This window comes from Apteryx rowi, unplaced genomic scaffold (genome assembly GCF_003343035.1).
Source record: "Apteryx rowi isolate R43461 unplaced genomic scaffold, aptRow1 scaffold_433, whole genome shotgun sequence".
Lineage (NCBI taxonomy): Eukaryota > Metazoa > Chordata > Aves > Apterygiformes > Apterygidae > Apteryx > Apteryx rowi.
The window spans coordinates 425,224-444,456 of NW_020450687.1; the positions used below are offsets into that span (position 1 = coordinate 425,224).

Sequence of the window (19,233 nt, forward strand, 5' to 3'; positions counted from 1 at the left end):
CCTTAGCCCACCGCTCTCGACTTTGTCTTCTGCTTCTTCTAAGACAGCGACGTTTCGGAGTCCGTAGAGTTGATCCCTGTTTCCAAACTAGTTAGAGACTCAAAAGCAAGTGACGCTGCGGATTTGTTTCGGTTTCTTTTCCTTTTTCCTTTTTTTTTTCTTTTTTTTTTCTTTTTCTTTTTTTCTTTTTTGACGGACGCAGGAACTTCAGCGAAGTCGGGCTCGGTTCGAGCAAAACGGCCCCGCGCTGGGCGAGCGGCGGCGGCGGCAAGGACAAGCAGTTTGGGGGGGGGGAGGCCCCGCTCCCCGCCTGCGCGCGGGGCGCCGGGGGGGAAGCCGCCCGGCTCGGCCCGACCCGGCCTGGCCCGCGCCCCCTCGGCCGAACCGAGGCGAAGCCGCCCGCCGGCTCCGCGCGGAAACATCCGGCCGCGGCCAGAGGGAGAGGAGCCATCGCGCACGCCGCTCCACCCGGCGCCGGCAGCTCACTTCCGCCGCTTGGTGGTTTTCCTCTTCCTCCTCTTGAAGAAACAGCAGCACCTGGGGGGGGGGAAGAGAGGGAGACACTGTCAGAGTCCGGGTGCCACTTTGTGCCCTCCCCCCCGGGATGAGCTGCTCCGTGGGTCACGGTGGCCCCGCATGGGCAGCGCTGTCCCTGGGGGCAGGTGGCACTGGGAGAGCAGCGCCGGCCACAGCCAAGGGCCCCCCCGGCTGGATTCAGGGAGCCCCCGGGGCAGGACAGCGGCTCCCCGAGCCGGGGGGTGTGTGTGTGTGGGGCCCATGTCCCCCCCCAGGTGCTGGGTTTGGGGAGGCCTCGTGGGCCTGGGGGGGGTGGTGGGGCGCCTCGGCAGGGTCCCCGGGGAGCAGGTGGCAGCGGGGTGTCCCCCCCCCTCCTTACTTTGTATCGTCTGTCACCTCCACCTCGGTGGGGGCTGTGATGGGGGCGTTCGAATGGCCTGCGGTCGGGTCGTCCGTGTTCAGCTCGCCGTTGGTGGAGCTCATCACCTGCGGAGAGGCGAGCGTCGGCGCCGGCGCAGCGCGGGGGGCTGCTCTGAGCCTCGTCCCCCCCCCACCACCTCCCGGCCCATGGGCCCTGGCATCCCGCGGAACCGCAGGCCGAGGAGCTGCCATGGCCTCCCTGCCGCTGCCCCGAGCGAGCCGAGCTGCCCCGGGGCCCCAGCGCGGACCCGCAGGATGAGGCCTGCGCTCAGCCTGAAAGCGGCGCCTGGGCTCGGCCGCCGCGAAAAACCCAAGCCGGCCCCCGAGCGGCTCCGTCACCTCATGTGCCCAGGGAGGTTTGGTGTCCCCCCCCCATCGGCGGGTCTCCACAGGAGGGCCGAGCCGCTCCGCCCTGACGAGGCCGCTCAGCCCTTCCCAAACTCATCACACGGACACAGCTGCCACCACCGCGGCAGCAGGGCGGATTTGAGCTCTAACAGCCCGAAACAAGCCCTGAGCCCCCCCCGTCCCTGTCCCCGTCCCCATCCCCACCGGCTCCCCCCTGCAGCACTGCCGGGGCACAGCCGGAGGACGGGCGGGAGCTTTGCCGCAGCAGGAGCAGGGACAGCCACCGGCACAGAGCGGGGACGCGCTACGGGAAGAGCGAGGCAGAGTGCGAGGCGGCCACGCAACGGCTGCGACAGGGACGGCAGCTGGACACGACGCCCGGGACACTGTGCCCGCGGAGAAGCTTTCCCCCGGAGCAGCGGAGGCAGGAGCAGACGGCGGGGATGGAAGCAAAGACGGAGCAGAAGAGGAAGCAGCAGCAGCAGCAGGAGACGAGGGGGATTTGCCGTGGCCCAGCAGGGCGCACAACACGGCTGCTCCGCTGCCGCTCCGGGAACCGCGCGGGCTCGGCTCTGACCACCCGGCAGCGGAGAGCGGAGGGCTGCGAGGCCGGCGAGCTGCCGGCACGGATGCAGGATGGAGGCGGGGAGCCGAGGCCAAGGGGGCTCCAAGCCTTCGCTCCGTTTGAGTAACGGAGGCCAGGGAAAAATCCCCACCTGGGATAACGCCCCGGCGCTCGGCACCGCTGGGACAGGCAGCGCCGGGGGCAGAGCTCGATGCCTGCCCAGTCCCTCGCGCCAGCGCGTGGCCCGGAGCCAGCAACTTGCCCCGAGCTGCCCCCCGAGTGGCTCCAGCAGCCCCAAGGAGCCCGGTGGCCCCCGGCAAGCTGTGCCACCCTCGTCTGCCAGCCGCCAGCAAGGCCCTGCGCGTCACGGGCCGGGCAAGCGCAGCCCCCTGCGTCCGTACGTCGCATCCTAGGCAAGACGCTGGGCGTGCAGAGCCCTCACGCCGTCCCGGGGTGGAGGAAAGGGGGCTGCCGCCCCAGCACGGCCGCCCCTCGGCCCGCGCGCAGACGTGGCTGTGCAGGCAGGGTGCTGGCAGGTCTCGTGGCGCAGGCTGGATCGGCCCCCGCCCTCGCGTGCCCGCCCCTGCCCTCGGCGCGTGGTTGCGTGTACCTGGACGGACCCCCCGAGCCTGCCGGCTGCCAGGTGAGCTCCCAAAGGCTCCTCGGCAGGCTGCCCAGCGGCCTGAGGATCCCACAACTCCGTCCCCTCGGGAGGCTGCTCGCGACCGGCAGGAGGAACAGAATGAAAAGAAACAAAAGGAAAAAAACAACAAAAAAGAGGAAGAATGGGGAAGAGAAAGGAGACGTGGAAGGGAGGAGCGGCGAAAGGAGTCGAGAAAATAAGACATGCAAAAGCAAAACCATGACCAGAGCAGCTCGAGGTTGTGATTGCGGCGAGGCTGCGGCGCAGCATCGCCCCGGCGGCTCCCTGCAAGTCACCGCTGCGCTCCCGCGGGGTCCGCGCCCGTCCTGCCGCGTCCACGCGCGCGCCGGCACGCTCGCCCTGGGCATTCCCGAGGATGCACTGCCCCGGGGGCTGGCATCACTGCGCTTCGAAGCCGGTTGGGACAGCGGGGGCTGCTCGCCGTGCGGGAAAAGGCAGGCGGGTGGAGGCGACGCTGCCGAGCGCTCTCCCGCGGTCGGAGGCAGACGTGGGGCAACTGCGAGGAACCGAGCTGTGCCGCAAGCGGAGGGCGCCGGGCTCCTCAGCTTTCCCACAGCACCGGCTCGCCCGCCGGGCGAACCCTCGCTGTGGCGAACGTGACACTGCTCTGCGGGTCCCTGGCGCCCCAGGGTGGAAACTGCTCTCGCGCCGCCCCTCTGGCTACGGGAGTTTTGTGCTTTGCTTCTCCCGCTGCCCTCAAGAAGGGAAGTCTAACGGCATTTCTCAGCGGCTGGAGGCAGAGAGCAGCTCTGACCACAAACGGGTTCCCCGGGATGAGCCGGAGGCGCTTGGAGACATTCCCCTCTCCATAAAGAAGCACTGCCCTGCCGCCGGCCAGCGCGAGTCAGGGCTGCGCCAAGCTCCCCGTGCTCGGCCCGGAGCGGCAAGGGCACCGCTGGGCCGACGCGCGGGTGAGGGAGACCAGGGTGCTGCACCCGCCGCTCCAGCAGCCCTTTTGCAGCCGCTCTGCTCCCCTTGGCGGTTCGGGCCAAGAGCACGAGGTCTGTGCAGGAGCGGTGGGGAAACGCGGGAGCTCCCGTTCCCTGCGCGTTCCCTGTGCGAGGGTACGGACAGGCTCCGAGACCAGGGCTGGGATGCTCCGGGACTGCGGTCCTGCTCTCCCACAGCCTCCCAGGCTGGGTGCTGCCCGCACCCATCCCTCTGCCCCAGGGCGGCTCCAGGCTTGGCCCCAAATGCCCTGCTGGTTCCAGGGCGAAGCTGGTCCCTTCTCCGGCACGGGGGCACAGGCTGCCCCTCAAATCCTCTCCGAGGCCCTGACAGTCCTCTCCCTCGTCCCGTGTCCCCATCCCAACCACACAAGAGACGTGGCGCTGTGCCACAGTGCGCAGGCTCAGCTTCCCCGCTGGCACCAGGAATATTGTCCTCCACGCGGAGGTGGCTCAGCCCGTACCGTGCCGGCACCCACCTTCCGGCCAAGGCTAAACCTCGCAGCTCGCTAGCTGGAGGCCAGGCCTGGCACTTCCCAGCTGCGCTACAGCCTCTCCCAGCTGCTTCCTTCTGCTCCCGCCAGGCTGCCCGGCCCCACAGACACAGCCCTGGGTCCCCCGCGAGCCACAGACCCAGATCTGCAGGGAGGAAGCTCCCCCACAGATTGCACCGGGGAGAAAGGACGCCCCGGTCTCTGCCTCCATGCAGAAGCTTTGGTGGGGTCTGTGGGCCAGACGCCCAAGCTGCGCACGTCCGCGGTCCCGTGCCCCGGCCGGGGCGGCGCCGTCGCTCACCTGGTGTTTGGTGTGTGGCTGTGCTTTGTCTCTGTTCGGCGGCTGCACCTGCACCTCGCTGTGCATCGTGCCGATGGGGGTAGGCTGGGGACACGACAACAACATCAGCTGTGGCCGAGCCGCTCTCCCGCCGCCTGCCACCGCCGGCTCCCAGAATCAGGGCCCAATCTCAGCCCCAGCTCCAGCCCCAGCAGCTCCACGCCTGGTGTGGCTGTGAAGAGCCCACGGAGGTGCCCACGGTGGGAGCCCAGGTGCCAGCTCAACTGTTGGGTTCCCCTCGCCTCCAGTAAGCCTCAAATTTCTGGGTCGCAGCTTTAACTCAGAGGCACCAGGGCCCAGGTTTGGAGCTGGCTGCTGATGTCAAGTGAGGACAAGTGGAGCTCATCTCTCAGGCATGGAAGCGTGTAGCAGGGATGACTGCCGACCTGCATCTTTCCTGGCTGCTGCCGTGGACCACGCTGACTCCCTGCCACACCACCCACCTCTCCCCCACCCTGGGGCCCTGCCTTGCGCCAGCACCCTCGGCCAGCCAGCAGCTCCCTCTCCACTCACCAGCGGTTTCCCTGCCCAGTCGTATTCATAGTCGAACACGTAACCATTCCTCTCAAACAAGTCTGTGAAGAGCTTCCGCAGGTAGTCATAGTCCGGCTTCTCAAAGAAATCCAGCCGCCGTACGTAGCGCAGGTACGTGGCCATCTCCTCTGCGGGGACAGACTGGGCTCAATTTGGGCAGGGGGATGAGGTGCCAAGTCAGCAGGCACTTGGGACTGGGGGCCAGGCTGGGGATGGGGACAAGCCACACAGAGTGCCCTCACCTGGGAAGTTCTCACAGAGCACCTCCACCGGTGTGGCTCTCTTAGTGTCACCGATCTTCTGATACCTTTCCTTTAATGTGTCAGCCTGGCAGAGAAAAAGGAGCAGGTCAGCACGAGGGCTGGGCACATCTCCGGGAGAGAGGAAGGTGCTGGGTGCCATCAGGCAACAAATGGGGTGTTGGTCCCCCTTTTCCAGCTAACAGTGAGAGCTCAATCCCAGGGAATCCCCTCACCCAGGGCAGGTTTGCAGGTGAACGCTGGGGAGCTCCATTCCAGGACAGCCACTGTGACAGCAGCCAGGACAGTCGCAAAGCGGGGACACCTACAGCCGTTCAACAGAGACCCCCGCACAGCAAGGGCCTGGCACAGAGCTCAGAGCAACAGTCCCTGCAGCCGGCAGGGCGCCAGCCCTCCACCATCCCGGCGGCCAGAGGCCAGATCCAGCCCCAGCCCTGCTAACACTGACCAGACCCACGAGGCCGAGGTGGACCTGGCAAATAACCAGGTCTGAGATCTGCCTGGCAGGAACGGCCCTGTCCGGATCCCCAGTCCCTCTCCACGGAGCCAGGCAGCTGTTTCAAGGAGGGAAGGCCTCATCTGAGAGCTGAGAATCTACGTGCACGCCCCTGAGCCACAGGTCCACGTCCCCAGCCTTCGCGCCATGCCCAAAGCCACCAGAAAGGAGCTGCCGCTGGTCCCCAGGGTTCAAGGGAATTTGAGGGTTCCCCCCGGCACAGGACCAAGGAGCGACTGTTCTTCCCCGGGAGGATCCTGCAGTGCCTGCAGTTACTCAGGAGACTCTCTTGCACCCTTAGAGCCTCCCCCGCGGACCCCAACACTGCCCACGCCAGGGAGCAGCCGTTCCCAGGGACAGCGGGAGCCGGCAGTTACCTTGAGGCCTTGCCAAGGAAGGCTCCCGCGGAGGAAGTACATAAACATGTGCCCTAACGCTTCCAGGTCATCCCTGCGGCTTTGTTCTGCGAGGGGAGAAACAAGTCACGGGCGCGTTCCTAACACGGCCGTCTTCTCTGCCCGTCTCCCCTGTCCCCTCCAGCCCCTGCAGCACCCCACGTCCCCTGCCAGTGCCCCAGGCTGAAGAGCAGGAGAGGCAGTTTGCCCCCAGCCCCATCTCTGGCAGGGGGAGCTTGCACCCCGCGGCCCCCTTCCCTCTCCTGCCGGGCGGAGAGGCTGTGGTGGCCGGCGTGCGCTCACCTTTCCCGAGGTGGGTGTTGATGCTCATGTAGCGTGCTGTCCCTGTCAGGCTCTTGTGCTCTCGGTAGGGGATGTGTTTTTTGGTCTCGGGGTCAATATATTCTTTGGCCAGGCCAAAATCGATGATGTGGATGGTGTGCTGCCGCTTGCTCCCCGGCCGCCCCACCAGGAAGTTCTCTGGCTTGACGTCTCTGTAGATCAGGCTTTTGGTGTGGACGTACTCCATCCGTGTGATCTGGGGGCAGGGGGGGGACATCAGCAGCCGGCCCCGGCTACACTCCTGGCATCCCTCACCCCGGGCCAGCAACTCCCCTGGCAGTGCTCCCCTCCGGCTGTATGTCACACTGGGGCAAAAGGACGGGCAGAACAGGTCCTCCAGCCCTCTAAGACAGGCTGCGTCTCTGGCGAGAGATGGCTGCTGTGCTCGGAGAGGGGCTGTGTGGGGGGGAGCCAGAGCCCTGCCATGGGGACAGGTCGGCCAGAGCCGCCCGGCACAATCCAGGCTTGGGGACACGGTTAACAGTGCTCCCCATATCACTCCTACATCACGGAGAAGGTGAGGCATGGAGAGAGCAGTGACTCCCTGCAGGCAGTGTCTCCTCTGGCCCTCCCCATTCCTCCTTTCCCTCCTCTTCCCTGCTGGATCCTGACAGAGCCCGGCCTCCCCGCCCACGTATCGCTCCTCTCCCCCAGGGTGGCTTGGGTGAGCGGCGCAGAGCGGCACGCGAGGCGGAGGCACTGTGCTCACCAGCTGGATCGCGATCATCAGGACGGTCTTGAGCGTGAAGGTCCGATCACACAGATCAAAGAGGTCTTCCAGGCTGGGTCCTAGCAGCTCCAACACCATGGCGTTGTACTTCCCGCAGGGGCCGAAGTAATAAACCTGAGGAATTCCTTCTGCAAAAGACAGAGCCAGGGCTGTCAGCGGTCGCGGCGGGGCTGAGCAGCACACAGCCACGCTGTCACGGCCATGCCGTTTCCAGAGCCAGGACGGGGGCTGCTGGCAGCGGAGGTCTCTGCACCACCCTCCCTCCACGCCACAGACAGCCCGGCTCTGCTCTGCTCTGGCAGGAGGCAGGAGGAGGCAGCTCCATCTGCATCCCTGACTCTGCGGCAGGGGAGGCGGGGAGAAAGGAACTAAATAAAAAGGGATCAAAGATTCGATGTGGCTCTGTGTAAAATCGGCCTCTCTCAGCTGAGCAGATGGGCAGCTTTTAGGCTGAGGAGCAAAGTTGCAGAGTCATATTCGTACGAAGCCTCCCCTTCTGAGCCGTGTCGCCCAGGCGGCCAGCTCCCACCCCGGCAGCGTGGCCCCGGCCCCGTACCTGCATTGCCGAGCTGTTTGTAGAACCGATACTCCAGGTGCAGCTGGGGGGCCCGGGATTTGATGGGTTCCTTGAAGGAGAGAACGAGAACAGTTAAGGCTGTTTGTTGTAGAGAGCAGGATGTTAGGGAGGTCTGGGCGTCAGACACCTCCTTTGCACGCTTGCAGCAGCTGGGGCATGTCACGGCCGCTGCAGAGCCGAGAGCATTTGGGGCTGAGAAGAACCGGTACAAAATGGAGATAAAGCCTCAGGGGATGAGGAGAGAAAACCAGCCCATGTGGGAACCAGAACCACCTCCTTCCAGAGAGATCCAGGTGCTGGGGTAGGCATTAATGGGACCAGGTATTAACAGCGACCAGCCTCTCCTTGTGGTCTCTCTGCTGCTGGTACCGGCTGAAGTGCTGGTAAGCACAGCACAGACCACAGGAAAGCCCTGGGAAAGTGAAGACCCAGATGGTCTCTCCCCAGGCCCAGACCTCCCCACTTGCAATGATGCTCGTTGCTTTGCACACCCTAAATTCCTAAAGGTGAGGACAACTCCCCTGCCCAGCCATCGTTCCCCTACCCAGCCATTGCCCATCGCAACTGGTTCAGCTTGACCCATGTTCACAGGCTGGGCCGGGTGAGCAGTCACTTTCCCGGGTGGCCCAAACATCAGCCCCCACCGACAACCCGAGGAGGGAGAGAAAGGACTCACCAATTTGATAGCGACGTATTCGTTCGTGTAGAGGTTCTTCCCTGCAGGGATAGACAAGAGAAAGGTGATCGAGAGCCAGCGAGCCTTTGTGCTAACCCCACATCACACCCGCTGCCGTCCCCCGAGGGCTTCGGGGCTGCAGAACGTCCCGAGCAGGTTCGGCGGCTCCCAGAACATGGAAACAGACCTGGAGGCACGAGCGAGAACAGGATCGCACTGCGTGGAGTTGCGACACGCCTGTTAATTACCCCCAGATGGGCTACCCAGATTCCTCCGGGATTGGCAGCCTCCCGGTTAACGTTGGGGTGACCGAAGCCAAGTTTGCTGGGAGGGGGCAGCCTCCCACTCCGGGCCTGCAGGGACGTAACCGGCCACGGCAGGAGCAAGGCTGGGGCTTGCCGTTTCTCCTAGCTACGTGCCTGCATGGAGAGGGCAATGCCTCCAACCGCTCCTCCTCGGAGGGCTGGTGCCCTGCCCTGGAGGAGATGCCCGGCGTCTGTGGGCAGTGGTTTGGGGCAGCGGGACCATGCAGAGGGTCAGAGGGAGGAAAGACTCCCAGAAGCACATGGGCGGCTTGAGGTGCTGCAGCTGGCTGTGGTTCAAGGACACCGCAGGGAGCTGGAAATCCCTTACCCAGGGCTGGCGTCACTCCTGGGGATGGCGCTACAGGAAGGCGCAAGGCAGCACTCCCCACTTTGGCCTCCCCCTCAAGACCCAAACCACAGGGCTGAAAACCTCTCTCTCTCCACAGCTCAAACTCCAGGCTCTGGGACACTGCAGACCCATGTCCTCTGCTCCCGAGAGAGCTCATGCTTTGGGGAGGTCTTCTCCAGCACAGACCCACACAGAGCTCCAGCTGAGGGAGCAGCAGCCAGTGTGAAAAACCATGCCAGCCCACACATAAGGCATCTGCTCCCCAACTCAGCCGCTCTGTGGGGTCTCTGAAGCAGGACAAGCTGTGCAGAGAGCTGTCCCAGCAAGTTCTCTGCCTCCTGCAACCTCTGAAAGCTGATCGCACCACTGCATCACTGGAGAGGAACGGCTACATCTTCTCCTTGCCCATGGGGCCTCAGGAGAGAGGATCCAGGCTGGGCAGCGGCCTTGGGGCTGGCGGCAGCCCTGCAGCCACTGATTTACACCAAGACCATGGCACAAAGCCTGGCTGGTTTGGATGCCTGGGCTGGCAGGGCAGCAGCGACGTGCTTCATGGTGACGGCAGCAAGGTGAAGGCTCCTGGGCAGCCCAAGGTGCAAAGAGCTGCCCGAACCCTTTAAAGCAGCTGCCCCAATGCAAGTGGGGCAGTAAGGGTGCGTGCTGGGTGAGAGCTGTTGCTCCCAAGGGACCCACGAGCCCACGCTGGGTGGGATGCTCTGCACCCCTGAGTGCCGTTCCCCAGGCACACACCCCAGCTCTGTACCAGCACGCTCCATCTGCTCCATCCCCATCAAGGTCAGACGTGGTCTCTGCCCACCCACAGGGCTGATGAGCCCTCCCACCCCCTCTCCTGGCAAGGAGCACAGCAGTCAACGCAGGGTCTTCCCACCACCTGAACTGCATACGGGATGGGAAAGCTGCAGTGGGCGCTTCTGGCACCTCTGTTGCTGCCAGGCCCGGAGCACTGCTCACCCCTGCCTGTTTCCACCCACCCGGAGACAAGACCAGAGCTCCCCAACGCAAGCCTCAGCCCCACAACGCTGGTGCCTTTCCCAGGTGAGAGCAGTTCGATTGTGTGTGTGTGTGTGTGTGTGTGTGTGTGTGCATGAACGTATACTTGTGCATGCGTGCTGCTAGCTCGTTTGAGTCTCCCACTCCGTCCTCTGCTCATCCGGATGCTATCACTCGCCTGAGGATGCCGGCGAAGCCAAGGCATCCAGAGGAGCTCACGTCACCGATGAACTCATTAACTCCAGGACAAATTCCTCTGGCTGGGACGGAGCTCTGGGGAGCTGTGGGCTCTGGCCATGTCCCAGAGCTGCAAGGACCAAACTCAATCACGCAGCCTCCCTCCCAAGGAACAGGCAAGGGAACCAAGGCTGGGCTGCAGTTCCTGCACTCAGAGCTCATAATTCCCACTTTAGTTGCCCAGTTAGAAGGATTTGAGGCAGCAGATGATGGAGAATCTCCCCAGCCCCAGGTGATTAATCCCTTGCGGTCTTAACAGAAGAAAAAAACCTCACTTCAGGATATTCACCTAACACCTGAGACTCAGAGGCAACAAACTCCAACCCCTTTGCTGCAGAGCAGGCTGCACAGGCGGGGCAGGTGCCTTCCTGATGCCACTCCAGGCTGTTTTTCCCTCTGAAAGTATTCCCTATGGATACAGCCACGTTGCAAAGCGCCACCCACTCACACCACGAGAGATCACACCAGCCCAGGAGCAGGTTACATGTGAGCAGGACAGAGAGGTCTGTGCAGGCGCTGGAGGAGGCAGAGGAGCTTGCAGGCCTGTGCAGCGAGCAGGGAAAGCAGCACGAAGGCATGGTCGAGGGGTTGCCTTTGGGCTGAAATACCTGGATGTCTCCTGGCTGCGTGGGGGAAAGGAGGTGTGGACTGGAGAACCAACTGGGGACACTGAAGCATTAGGATTCCCACAGTGACTGTATGTGGGGAGAGGAGCTAGAAACGCCAGTCATTCACCTTCAGCAGTGCCACAAACTCACAGCACATCCCGCTATAGCATGGGGACAGAATCACAGAAGGGTTGAGGTTGGAAGGAACCTCTGGAGATCATCTAGTCCAACCCCCCTGCTCAAGCACGGTCACCTAGAGCACGTTTCCAAGGATTGTGTCCAGACGGCTTTTGAATATTTCCAAGGAAGGGGACTCCACAACCTCTCTGGGCAACCTGTTCCAGTGCTCTGTCACCCTCACAGTGAAGAAGTTTTTTCTCATGTCCAGACAGAACTTCTTGTGTTTCAGTTTGTGCCCGTTGCCTCTTGTCCTATCGCTGGGCATCACTGAAAAGAGTCTGGCCCCATCCTCTCTGCACCCTCCCTTCAGATACTTATACGCATTGATAAGATTCCCCCCTCAGCCTTCTTTTCTCCAGGCTGAACAGGCCCAGCTCTCTCAGCCTTTCCTCATAGGAGAGATGTTTCAGTCCCTTCATCATCTTAGCAGCCCTCCGCTGGACTCACTCCAGTAGCAACATGTCTCTCTTGTACTGGGGAGCCCAGAACTGGACACAGTACTCCAGATGTGGCCTCACCAGGGCTGAGTAGAGGGGGAGGATCACCTCCCTCCACCTGCTGGCAATGCTCTACCTAATGTACCCCAGGATACCATTGGCCTTCTTGGGCACAATGCTGGCTTACAGTCAATTTGTTGACCACCAGGACTCCCAGGTCCTTCTCCGCAGAGCTGCTTTCCAGCAGGTCAACCCCCAACCTGTACTGGTGCCTGGGGTTATTCTTCCCCAGGTGCAGGACCCTGCACTTGCCTTTGTTGAACTTCATGAGGTTCCTCTCCGCCCACCTCTCCAGCCTGTCCAGGTCTCTCTGAATGGCAGCACAGCCTTCTGGGGTATCAGCCACTCCTCCCAGTTTTGTATCATCAGCAAACTTGCTGAGGGTGCACTCTGTCCCTTCATCCAGGTCATTGATGAAGAAGTTGAACAATACTGGTCCCAGTACTGACCCCTGGGGGACACTGCTAGCTACAGGCCTCCAACTAGACTTTGCATCACTGAGCACAACCCTCTGAGCTCTGCCATTCAGCCAGTTCTCAATCCACCTCACTGTCCACTCATCTAGCCCACACTTCCTGAGCTTCCCTATGAGGATGTTATGGGAGACAGTGTCAAAAGCCTTGCTGAAGTTAAGGTAGAGAACATCCACTGCTCTCCCCTCATCTACCCAGCCAGTCTTTCCACCAGAGAAGGCTATCAGATTGGTTAAACATGATTTCCCCTTGGTGAAGCCATGCTGACTACTCCTGATCACCTTCTTATCCTTCACATGCTTAGAGATGGCCTCCAGGACGAGCTGCTCCATCACCTTTCCAGGGATGCAGGTGAGGCTGACTGGCCTGTAGTTTCCCAGGTCCTCCTTCTTGCCCTTTTTGAAGACTGGAGTGACATTGGCTTTCTTCCAGTCTTCAGGCACCTCTCCTCTTCTCCATGACCTTTCAAAGAGGATGGAGAGTGGCCTAGCAATAACATCCGCCAGCTCCCTCAGCACTCATGGGTGCATCCCATCGGGGCCCATGGATTTGCGGGTATCAAGTTTGCCTAAATGATCTCTAACCCAATCCTTTCCTTTCTCCAGACTTTCTCTCTTGCCTCCAGGGTCTGGAATTCCTGAGGGCTGGCCTGAGCRGTAAAGACTGAAGCAAAGAAGGCATTTAGTAACTCTGCCTTCTCTGCATCCTTCGTCACCAGGGCACCCACCCCATTCAGCAAAGGGCCCACATTTTCCCTAGGCTTCCTCTTGCTGCTGAGGTATTTGAAGAAGCCCTTCTTGCTGTCCTTGACATCGCTAGCCAGATTTAATTCCAAATGGGCCTTAGCCTTCCTTGTCACATCCCTGCATACTCTGACAACGTTCCTATATTCCTCCCAAGTGGCCTGTCCCCCTTTCCACTTTCTGTATACTTCCTCCTTCTGGTTGAGTTTTGCCAGGAGCTCCTTGCTCATCCATGCAGGTCTCCTGCCTCCTTTGCTCAACTTCCTGCTCATTGGGATGCACTGCTCTGGAGCTTGGAGGAAGCGATTCTTGAATATTAACCATCTCGCTTGGACCCTTCTTCCTTCTAGGGCCCTATCCTATGGGATTCTTTCAAGAAGATCCCTGAAGAGGCCAAAGTTTTTGCTCTCCTGAAGTCCAGTGTTGTGATCATACATTTTGCCCCGCTTCCTCCTCGCAGGATCCTGAACTTCACCATCTCATGGTCACTGCAGCCAAGGCTGCCCCCAACCTTCACATCTCCAACCAGTCCTTCCTCATTTGTTAGTATAAGGTCCAGCAGCACACCTCTCCTCGTTGGCCCCTCCATCACCTGTGTCAGGAAGTTATCATCAATGCTCTCCAGGAACCTCCTGGATTGCTTGTGCCTTGCTGTGTTGTTCCTCCAGCAGATAGCAGGATGGTTGAAGTCCCCCATGAGAACCAGGGCCTGTGATCATGAGGCTACTTCCAGTTGTCTGTAGAAGGCCTCATCTACTTCCTCTTCCTGATCAGGTGGCCTGTAGTAAACACCCACAACAGTGTCACCCATGCTAGCCCGCCCTTTAATCCTTACCCATAAGCTCTCGACCCGCTCATCGTCCACCCCTAGGCAGAGCTCCATACATTCCAGTTGCTTTCTTGCATAAAGGACAACTCCCCCACCTTGCCTTCCTGACCTGTCCTTCCTAAAGAGCCTGTAGCCATCCATGGCAGCATTCCAGTCATGTGAGCTATCCCACCATGTCTCGGTAACTGCAATGAGATCATATCCATGCGACCGCACACCAAGTTCTAATTCCTCCAGTTTATTCCCTGTGCTGCGTGCATTTGCGTACAGGCACTTCAGAGAGGTAATTGAGCATGGTGACCCTCATGTCGGCCTCAAGCTCCTGCCACATTTATAGCCCAGGCTGATACAGACCTTTCCCACCACCAAAGCCGGACACGGCTGCTCCCATGGAGGGTATGGAAAAGGGAGGATCAGGGAAAGCGTCTAGGAACAAACTGAACTATATATAGTGTCTGCACACCATGCTGCTCACCCCAGAGAGCCGGGGGGCACAAGGAAGGTGGTAAAGGGTTCCTACATCTGGGAAGTGGTAGCACTACCTCTGCCTCAGGTCCACGAAGGAAAAGAATAAAGTAAGAGGTTTCTGAAAATATCTGAATGCTTCTGCTGCCAGAGCCCTCCAGGAAACCGGGCAAATGGGAGTTAATGGTGGCAGGTCCCCCTCCACAGCATGGAAAGCCAGCAGACACGCGATCGCACTCCCTGGCATGTGCGTATCTGACGGAGCTGCATCTGTCTCCTCGGATTTTCTCCAAGCAATTTGCTCAGGGTACAAGCTCCTCCTGGCATAAGATTTCATCTGCTCCAACTGCTGCTCTCCACCTGAAGCAGCAATAAATCCTCTCCGGGTGACATCAGAGCCAGTTGCTGAGAGCCAGAGTCAGCGGCAGGATTACGGGAAGAGGGATGAATGGGAGATATTAACAGAGCAGCTCCTCCCGAGGATGGGCTCTGCAGCCAAACAGTGGCTCAGTCCTGCTCTCTGATGGACAAGGCTGCCTCGCTGAACCTCTCCCATCCCAGGGGACCTTCCCCAAGTCACTCTGTGATGGGGAGGAAAAATGAAATCTCTTAACCATGATTCGGAAGCAGCTGATATGGGAGAAAAGAACAGGAGAAACATCTGGATAGCATGAGGGTATGCCGGACCCAGTGTTTCCAGCCCATCACTGATAGACATTTACTGGGGAGAAGATGGGACATCCCACACACCCATGCATTGCTCAGAAGAGTCCAAGGAAACCCGTGGTTCACCGGGAACTTGACTGGGGAAGGGAAGAACTGGAAATCCTAAAGGGCTTCAGTCCAGCCTCCTCACCTCCAGCGGCGAGCACAGTCACACCTGAATTCCCGCAAGGTGGAAAGAAGGGAGGGAGGAGAAATGTGTGCAGAGAGCTTATCTTTAATGCACCACAACCTCTGTGTTTTGCAAACTATCGCAAGGGAGAGCAAAACACCACCATGCACCATGCGGGACAGGGTGAGACAGCCCAGCTGGCCAGGCCTGGCTCTGCCCATGACAACAGCACATGCTGCGGCACAGCCACCTGCCCGGGTATGCGTATGTCCATGGCCAAGGTGGCTCCAGCCACTGGGCTTTCAAAGGGGCAGCAAGAGGGTGATAGGAAATTTGCTCCATGAGATCAGCTCTGCGGTAGTGCCGCAAAGATGTTTTAGGTGTATTTTGACAGGCTTGTTCCACACTGCCACTGCTGCTTTCAGCCTGGGAAATCCTCTGGCCCACCGCTGTCCACCTCTGCCCCCACGGCAGCTTTGGAGATCCTCGCTGGTGGGCAGCAGTCAGAAAACTGGCATTCTCAGGCTCTAGGGCCTGAAGTCAGACAAGCTCATCCTCTTCTGCTCAGCTGTGAGTGCGTAGGACACCCGCAATCCTCAGACACCCCTGTGATGCCAGGGGATGAAGATGCCTGGATGAGGACATCCAAAGTCTCTCTGAACCCACTCTTAGGGGCTTGGGGTTGCAGGTTTCCTATCACTGCCCTTGGGGACACGAGCCAGTTAAGTCCCAAAAATTGCTGCTGCCTTCAGAGCAGTAACACGCAACCAGGAAATTCATGGCAGGATTTTCCCTGAGGTTTGGCTGGGTCTGAACACACGCAGGAAGGGAGCAACATAGACCTCGTGGGACACCTGCCACCCTGCCGGCGGGGCAAAGTGAAACACCTGAGGCAGCACAGCAGGGACAAGGCACAGCGCAAGCACTGCCCCTGGGGTGGGGACCCGCAGGCAGGGAGAGGGGAAGGACGCGGGAGCATCCGCAGCAGGGACGGGCTTGGAGACGTCCATCCCCGTCCCTGCGAGATGACAGCTGCCCTTTCTCTTCCCGTTAAAAAAAAAGATACAAAGACTAGGACTGGGCTATCAAAGAGAACAAAACAGGAGGGAAAAGAAAAAGTGAAAGAGCAAGGAAGCTCCTGGCTCCTCTCCCCCAGCAGGGCACAGCCCACATAACAGCAACTCCCAGCTCCGGCTGCTCCTGGGAGCAGGAAGGCTGGGAAACGGCTCCTGCGACTGCCCCCACGCCATCCTCTCCTCCCAGCACTCACAAATAACGAAAACTTTAATATTTAAAAACCGCTGGAGTCCATGAGCTGCCCCGGGGGAGGACACGGTTGCCACTCAGGCAGGAAGCGCCGCATGATTCACAAAAGCAAACGCAGCTTTTAAGAAAAGAAGAGAAATAAAACCGGCAAGAAGGGCGGCGGAAAGATTCAGGTTTGCAAAGAGGCCTCTGCCCTGCTCGCTGCTGGCCGCGCTCGCGAGGAAAGCTGCCAGCACCTGCGAGACGCGGCATCAGATCGCGGCAGAGCCGAAGCCACCCGAGGGAGAAGGCGGCCGGACGCGGGGTCCCGCACTCCCTTCCCTCCCCGCCCAGGCACGCTGCTCGTATCGCATTTAAAAGGCGGCCGCCGCTTTCTCTTAACCCCGTGTTAACACCCGAACTGCCCCCCCATTCCCAAGGCGGATTTGGCAGCGGTCGGGTCCAGCACCTGCTCCTGCACATCACGGCCACCCTCCAGCCTCCACGGCCCGGGCATGGAGCCAGGCTCGATCCGCAGCTCCGCGCTGGGCTCCCGGTGCTGCGCACATCCCGATGGTTTCCCCCATGCTGGTGTTTTCGTGTTGGCACGGGGCATGGATGAGCTGCAGCGTGCACGGGGACAGCGCGCGGTGCAGCACAGCGCTGACCGTGCCGGGAGCCTCCGCGTGCCCCCATCATCCAACGGGAGCAGAAAGTTGCAGCCGGTTGAGGCAACCTGCCCTTTCCGCTTCTCCTGTCCCCGTGCGACGCCGGCAAGGAGCGCAGGAGAGGGCAGCTCTGGGCGAAGGCGGCCAGGCACCGGCCCAACGCTGAAACCGCGGCAGCCCAAACTCTGAGCAGGTGACGCGAGCTGCATCAACCCAAGCAGCGACAGTTCCTTGGAACGGTATTTTTTTTTTTTAATACCATCAGAAGAAAAAAAAAAAAAACAAAAAAGTTTATTTTAAAATTTGACCTTCCTGTACAGCAGGCTCCGAAAGCCCAAGGGGAAAAATGAGCACAAGCTGCCATTAGCAACAGCAGCAAAGGGACCGGTTAGCAAGCGGCGCGCGGGTTTTTCTCCCTCATAGCCTCTTACCAAGCTGCCTCCGAGCATTCGCAGGTACCCGGCAGGTCTGCAACTCCGACACCTTCACCGAGCAGCCCGCTGCCTTCTGAAGGTGTCCGAGCCCTCGGCGACGTGTGGCTGCGTCAGGACGTCCCCGGAGAGCTGACGGCGTAAGAGCGTAAAGCACAGCGCGCTCGCGGCCGCCTGGATTTTCTTAGTTACCTTTTGAGGCGCCCAGGATGGAACCGGGAATCTGCAGGCCACACGGCGAAAGCCAAGCTTAAAAGAGAGCAGGGCGCTTGGAGACTGTCCCCAGCGGTTGCGTGTGGTCGTGTGGCCAGGATCTGTCCCCAGCCCGGCTGCAGTAGTGGCCTGGCGCCGGCTCAGACGCTGCACGAGGACCCACTCCCCCCTCCAGCCCTCCAAAATGCCGTTTTTACCTTTAAAAAGTTCATTTCCATCTTTTAACTTAGAAGACAAATAGCTGCTGTGTTTCCATTCTGCCATTAGAAACAAAGGGACCGGAACAGGGAGGCAGGGGAAATCCCCAAAAACTTGGAAGAAACAAATTTGCCAAGTTTACTATGAGAAGAACAAAAGCAGAAGCCTCGCCGCTTCCCATTTTCCTGCCGCTCCGCGTTTCCCCTCCCACATCCCCCTATCCCCGGGGGATGAGGCCTGCCCCCGGCAGCTCCGAAGCCTCCCTGGGGCCGGGCCTCAGCCCGGGGCCGTACCGGAGCCCCGTTCCCGGCCCCCGCTGCCAGCACGGCCTCCTTTCGCCCTGCCGCCGCCTCTCCCAGCCCCTCGCGCCCGGGAAACGGGTCAGGCAGCCAAGTGGAGGCTCCGGCCCTGGCGGGGATCAGCCCCTTTGGCATCGTCTCCCCCAAGGGGAACAATCCATGGCCAAGGGGGCCGGAAAGGCCCACCGCAGACCGAGCCGAGGCCGGCAGCTGTTGGCTCCGGAACGCAGTGCTGAGCGGCAGCCCACCCCGGAAACGACCGCTGAACATCCCGCAAAGCATCCCTGCATGCAGGAGCGGGTGGAAAGGCGGCAAGGCACCGGGCAGAGGTCAGCGGAGGAAGAGTTTTGCATTGCCCAGGTACTTCAGGTTCGTTTCCCACCTTTCCGCTTGCGTTTGTTTTTTTTCCTTCCTTTTCCCCATATCCCAGCTCGCCCCAAAGCGCCACTGAAGAGTTGCCAGGAGCTGCCTGCTATGAGAAATCCTAATTGCAAGTTATACGTGCCCGGCTGGTATCGCAACCGGGAATTAACACCTAAACCGCAGGCAGCAAGAGGAAACGCAGGATGGCTCCAAGGAAAGAAGGGGAACGCGAGGGAGCCGAGGGCTGGGAGCCAGCCGGAGGAGCCGCATCCTGCTCCGGCGGACGGTGCCGGGACGAGGAGCCCTGCGAGTAAGCAGCAGCACGGGGCTGATGCCAGGCGCTCCGGCCGCTCAGGAGGCCGCTGGGCCAGAGCCCGGTGCCAGGGCGCATGAGCCACCAGCCCGTCCCAGGCTCCCAGCCCATTCCCCGGAGCACCCTGCTCCAGCTCTCCGGAGCATTCACGTTCCCCAGCCAGCACTTATATAGCAATGAACCATCCAGAAGCGCTGTCGAGCCGGGACAGGGATTTGCCCTGTGTTTGCGTGCTGACTGGGATGCCAAGGCCGGCACGAATCCGGAGGGGCAGGATCCAAGCACCGGCCCAGGAGCCAGAAACTCCTGCCCGAGTTGTTCCCCTTCTGGCTTCTCACAACCGCCTTAAGCCAGGATTTGTACGAATGGCTTCTGCTTTCGGCTGTCTCAGTAGCTCGGAGGACACGTGTCCCCATCCAGGGCGGCTCTGAGGCACCCAAAAGGAGAGAGCAGCACCCACGTCTCAGCGCAGGGGTGAAATGGGTGATTTGTAAGACAGCTCCATCTTTCCCCATCCTCCACCGCCGAGAGCCAAAGAAGTCACCTCCAAACGTGTTTTTGCAAGACCCCTTGGGTTTTTTTGCACGGAAAAAGCGCAAAGAAGGTTTAGGCGTTTTTGAAGCCGGAGCAACCCCTTTTGGCCTCTGCAGGCAGCCCGGCTTGAGGA

The 19,233-nt window shown here is 60.7% G+C and overlaps 1 protein-coding gene across 7 annotated transcripts in view; it reads right to left on the reverse strand.

Annotated features, from left to right (window-relative positions):
- Positions 1-6: 6 nt before the first annotated feature.
- CSNK1G2 (casein kinase 1 gamma 2) overlaps positions 7-19,233 on the reverse strand; it is a 52,173-nt gene continuing 32,946 nt past the window's right edge. For all 7 annotated transcript variants that reach the window (XM_026076528.1, XM_026076521.1, XM_026076525.1 and 4 more), the window contains 10 exons: positions 8,305-8,345; positions 7,608-7,677; positions 7,031-7,179; positions 6,283-6,517; positions 5,962-6,047; positions 5,071-5,155; positions 4,808-4,956; positions 4,256-4,339; positions 896-1,002; positions 7-537 (listed from right to left, as the gene is read on the reverse strand). In XM_026076528.1, the coding sequence (XP_025932313.1) occupies positions 483-537; positions 896-1,002; positions 4,256-4,339; positions 4,808-4,956; positions 5,071-5,155; positions 5,962-6,047; positions 6,283-6,517; positions 7,031-7,129 (900 nt within the window). In that variant the 5' untranslated portion in view covers positions 7,130-7,179; positions 7,608-7,677; positions 8,305-8,345 and the 3' untranslated portion in view covers positions 7-482. The remainder of the gene's footprint in view (positions 538-895; positions 1,003-4,255; positions 4,340-4,807; positions 4,957-5,070; positions 5,156-5,961; positions 6,048-6,282; positions 6,518-7,030; positions 7,180-7,607; positions 7,678-8,304; positions 8,346-19,233) is intronic.